Source organism: Panicum virgatum, chromosome 2K (genome assembly GCF_016808335.1).
Source record: "Panicum virgatum strain AP13 chromosome 2K, P.virgatum_v5, whole genome shotgun sequence".
Taxonomy (NCBI): domain Eukaryota; kingdom Viridiplantae; phylum Streptophyta; class Magnoliopsida; order Poales; family Poaceae; genus Panicum; species Panicum virgatum.
In genome coordinates, this window is record NC_053137.1 from 42,870,566 (window position 1) to 42,875,599 (window position 5,034).

General features: G+C 42.9%; 1 protein-coding gene across 1 annotated transcript; it reads right to left on the bottom strand.

Annotated features, from left to right (window-relative positions):
• Window positions 1-3,023, bottom strand: LOC120678417 (potassium transporter 23-like). The gene is made up of 8 exons (XM_039959605.1): window positions 2,556-3,023; window positions 1,949-2,177; window positions 1,594-1,842; window positions 1,448-1,498; window positions 1,038-1,298; window positions 619-671; window positions 400-514; window positions 1-289 (listed from the first exon to the last, which is right to left on the bottom strand). Exons 1-8 carry the CDS (start codon window positions 2,856-2,858, stop codon window positions 30-32), a joined length of 1,521 nt encoding a protein of 506 aa, XP_039815539.1. The 5' UTR covers window positions 2,859-3,023; the 3' UTR covers window positions 1-29.
• Between the last annotated feature and the right edge of the window lie 2,011 nt (window positions 3,024-5,034).

Genomic DNA, 5,034 nt, shown 5'->3' on the forward strand with positions numbered 1-5,034 from the left:
GTGTGGGGGTGGGGGTGGGGGGGGGGGGACTAACCATAGGCATTGGCGATATCATTGGTACTCCTGAAAGTGGCCACAATGATGATGCACATGACCATAAGAAACCAATTCATCACAGGTATGTAAATCTGGCCCATGATTTTCTTGGAAGTATGGATTATCTTAATCCTAGGAAAGCAGCCCAGAGCCATTGCCTGCTTTATGCAAGAGAATGTTGCAGATATCATTGCTTGGCTGGCAATCATAGCAGCAAGTGTAGCAATCACAAATACTGGCCAGAATAGAACTCCTGCTTTGCACATCAAAGCTTAGACTTATATAGTAAATCTCACATAAATAATTTAGAGTGATTATAACACAGATCAACCTGATACATTTATTACCAGTTGAAAGTTTTACCTGGTAAAGAATCATAAAATATTCTTTCTACAGCAAGCGGATTTTTCATCAAAAATGCAGCTTGGCCCATGTAAGCAATAAGCAGACAGGGGAATACGACAGCGGTAAATGCTACCTGGAACCCCAAAAGGGGGAAAAATAGTAGTGAAACTGAGCATGTCAGATAATGAACAAAATGTACAGAATATCATGTAAAAAACACAAAAGGGAGGGGGTAACCTGTATTGATTTGACAGAGAAATGGCCCAAATCAGCAAACATTGCTTCAGCTCCTAAAGGTATATAAGGTAGTGAGTTAAGTTTACAAATAAAACTTTTTTTATGTCAGGTTTTAATGAATGACCAAATCAATGAAAAAACTATCATTTTTTTTCAGCATAAGTGGCAAGGATGGTATAGCAACACTGCAACACTGAACAAGTGATGGAAACTCTACTAAAGGATGCACTGATGCTAGATACAAAATGGTACAGCTGAGGAAAGAGCATTTTCATCACTCATGTTATTGTTTTGTTCTCGAAAAAACGTTCTTGGTTATGCAAGAGTTCAAAAATATTGACTGTTGAGTGCAAAACCAGCCCTTTCTTCAAATGACACCAAAATAAGAGTGGAATGCTGTTGCTGAAGAAAGGAGGCACCTGTGATGCACAGGACACAACCACCAAGAGCTGACCATGCCTTCATGCCATTTGTTTGGAAAAACAAGTATATATACGCCGGATTGAGTGCTCTCACAACAGATATATCATACTTAACAATATTATATATTCCGACAGAGCCCAAATTAATAAACCAGAGTCCCAAAATAGGAGCAAACATGAATCCAACTTTGCCAGTCCCGAACCTCTGCACGCTGAACAGTAGCAGAAGAACTATGATGGAGACAAGAACAACAGCATCTGCAGACAAGAAAAAGAAGAAAGGGTGGAAAATAAGGCACACATAATCCTTTTACCAAATAAATGAAAAGATCTGTTTGGTCAGTAAACCAATAAAAAGAGTAAAATGCTGTAGATATAAGAATGGGATTAAATATGGAGTATCAAACCTGCGTCAAATCCTGGAACTCTACCCTGGAGACCACTGACAGCAGACATGACTAAAAACAGAAACAAAAAGAGGGTCAGGCGCAAACAGCAGTTACATAACATCTACTAATGGAGCAAACTAGGACCACCAGACTGTATGAAACACCTGACATTGACGGAGTGAGAATGCCGTCGCCAATCACCATGGAAGTCCCCATCAGAACCAAGAACAGGAGAATGTTCTTGAAGAGCGGCTTCTTTTCTAGGCAGTCTTTGACAAACATAGCACGCTCAAGTTCAGGAGTTGGCAACCTGAGCCTAAAACTAGATATATCTTCATCCACACGCTGCTGATTCGGAAGCAGGCTAACTTTTGCATACCTGCAAATCAATGAATAAAGTGCAAAAGTGCCCCCTGCAACCATGAGGACCATCAGTAAGTTAACCAACCCAGCGAGGGGCATACCAGCCAATGCTAGTCATGATATAATGAAATCAAAATTGCACAAGGCTTATCCTACCTTCACCATTGTCATTAGCTTTGAGCACAATAAACACGTATTTCGCAAAAGGTATTAACGCGATTGTGTACATGACCAGCGAAAGCGCTCCCAAGATCTCAACCTCCGACTTTATGGGCACCTTGCTGAACACATCACTGAAGACGTAGAGAGGGCTTGTTCCCATGTCTCCGTAGACCACGCCGAGGGTTTGAAAAGCCATCGCGATGGTGCTTAACATCGTCAATTCCTGGCGCAAAGTGGAGCTTGGATGTTTCAGTCATTTGGGATCATGATTCTTGAGCAATTACTACTGTGCTAGAATATTATTAGCATCTGAAAAGCACGTGTTCCCATATCCCAGACACGGATGTGGGAATCCATGGATAGGTGAATCCAGAAGTAGAGCCGATGCTACCACCGTAACACCAATCCAAAATTGTTCAAAAGTTTCATCAACAGGCATCTAGCAAGCCCCAAGCGATCACCCCCGATTCATCTTACCATTCATTGCGCTAACCAATGAAATGGTCAACGCCCGCATTATTTTAAGTTGGAATTCTCGCGCACCAGGCTGCCAGAGGCGCGCGAGCAGAACGCTACCGAGGATTTCGATTCGCGGACGCACCTTGCTGCTGTGCCCGTGCGCGCCGCGGACGCTCATGGCCTCGACGTCGAGCGAGTCCACCCGCCGGGGCCGCTTGCCGAGCCGGCGCCGGAACGTGCCGGAGGACACCCGCGACGCCGGGCCCGTGGCCGCGGCGCTCCCCTCGGCGGAGACAGTCTCCCCCGATCGCTCGTCGCCGAGCGAAAACGCAGCGGACTCGGACGAGTCGACCTCGCTGCCGTCCACCCAGCGGGTGCCCCCCGAGCGCGTCGGCGTCAGGAACCGCGCCGACGGCGGCTCCTCCTGGATCCCGCCGTCGTCCATCGCGCCGCCCCCTCCTCCTCCTCCCCCTCGCGGCGACGGGGCCGGCGGCCGCTGTCGGGTTCGCGGGTGGCGGTTGGGCGGATCCGATAGAGGCGGGCTGGTCGGACGGAGGGTGACTGGGCGAGCGATGCGTGCTCGTCGCTTTTGGTCTTTTGGATTCTCTCCGGCGCCACGCAATGATGCGCCGCGCTGCTCCTGATTGGGCAGCACTGTACGGCTAGGATTTTTTAGTGCCTTTTGGATGGGTTTACTCGATTTGTTTATGCCAATCCAATATCACGCTGGGATTCTTTTTGTCAGTTTCTGTGGAGTACAAAATTGAGGAGGCTTCTGACAACTCGTAGAAAGCGTGATTTATTTTAGGCCTTGTTTAGACTAGTACTAATGTCACGGACAAATTGCAGACTTACAAAATAAAATAAACACAAGCTCCAAATTTTCCATGGTCAACAACCAGAGTTCGTAACTGGAGTTTTTACAAGTATCATCAAATCAGACCATACATAAAAGTTAAGGACATGATAGATCACATCTAGTGGCTATATTCTTCTTTAGTAAGGTATCCGTGCTAACGCCACATATAAATTGCAGACTTACAAAATAAACACGGGTTCCAAATTTCCCATCGTGAGCAACCGGAGTCCATAACTGGACTTTTTACAAGCATCATCAAACCAAGTCATACATAGGAGTTAAGGGCATGATAGATCACATCTACTGCCTATATTCTAAGATGCTTAAGAATTTCTTGTATTTCTCCAGGAATGTTGTCTTTAGATTCATTCTCCTCGTGCTTCAGCAAGTCCACCAAAAATTTGGTTCTTAATACATTCCTTGCCTGCACATGCAGTTTTACTCATCATTGAAAATATTTCCACCCACTAATTATAGAATTTTATTGACCGAGTATAAAAAATAACGGCACTCACGGTGGAAATAAATGGTAATCTTATACCATCCCATGATTGCATAAAGTTGATAACAAGAAAGCGTTCCTGCAAAAGAACATGTTGTTATATATATATGTGGACAAACCTAATTAGTTGTGCGCAAGTTATAAGCTATTACCAGTCCAATGTTTTTGGCACCCATGGTGGTAATATACGGCGCCATACATAAATATGGTCATTCCATGCAGGATAAGCTAATTCCATGGCGAGTTTCAAATTATTGGCAATATTATGGAGTTTATGAATATAGTGAATGCTTGGATTAGAACCCTTAAACCATGAGGGCAAAGGCCTTGGGTCCATTATATAGACCCTTCTAGTATCCATGTTAAGTATGAATAATGTGAAATGACCCAGGAAATGGTAGGGCAATAGAATTTACAAAAGAAAACTGTATTCATGTGATGTGAGGGTAACAAAACACAAGATTTTTTTTTGAAGTAAAACAAAACACAAGATTATAAAGGACAAAGTCCATATAGCTTACAGTGCTGCAGTGTGAAATGGCATACTCCATGTTAGGCCAACATTCAAATAATTTTGCCAACTGGTTGACATTGAGCTTTGCACGACGGCGCGGGTCTCGAGCAAAATCAGATATGGACTATTTTTTACAAATAATTTTTTTTAAAATAAATATATCATGTGGCTATATAATAATTACATGAACTTACACAAAATTGTAAGTCCATGTAGTGGTATTTGTCTTCACACCACAATAAGCCTCATTGCATGCGAGCATCCGAACAGCCATGTTGAAGCAATCAGGATCCATTGGCTTATTTACATCTAATATGTCTTTAAGTTTTTCCAAACTTAAAGAAATTGGATAAGGCTTGGTGCTCCTGATCCACTCTTTCCTATTAACTGATTAATAATATTGTATTAGTGCAAATAGATAGGCTGACAATATTTACTATGCATACTAAACCCTATAATAAATGAAAAATTACTTACTGTAAATATTCAGCATTACTGTCCATCGACATAATGTAGTTGCTTAACACGTACAATAGCTCTTGTATGTTTGTCAATCTTACTCTACTGGAAAGAACATTTGGAGATGCATCTGATTCCAGTTGTTGTGATGCATTTGGGGGTTTAGATAACTCATCTGGAGCATCGATAATTTCAACATCACTTGGACTGTCTATGACTTCAGTTGTCTGTTCAGGTTGTTGATATCCTTTTTTTGTGTTTAATCTTGAGTCCCACAAGATTGCAGG

Bases quoted from the DNA above. Each gene is read 5' to 3' on its own strand.
- LOC120678417 (XM_039959605.1), bottom strand. From the start codon at position 2,858: ATGGACGACGGCGGGATCCAGGAGGAGCCGCCGTCGGCGCGGTTCCTG. The intron at 2,178-2,555 runs GTGCGTCCGCGA...ACTTTGCGCCAG, and splicing joins CGCACGGGCACAGCAGCAAG to GAATTGACGATGTTAAGCAC. The intron at 672-1,037 runs GTGCCTCCTTTC...ATATACCTTTAG, and splicing joins TTGTGTCCTGTGCATCACAG to GAGCTGAAGCAATGTTTGCT.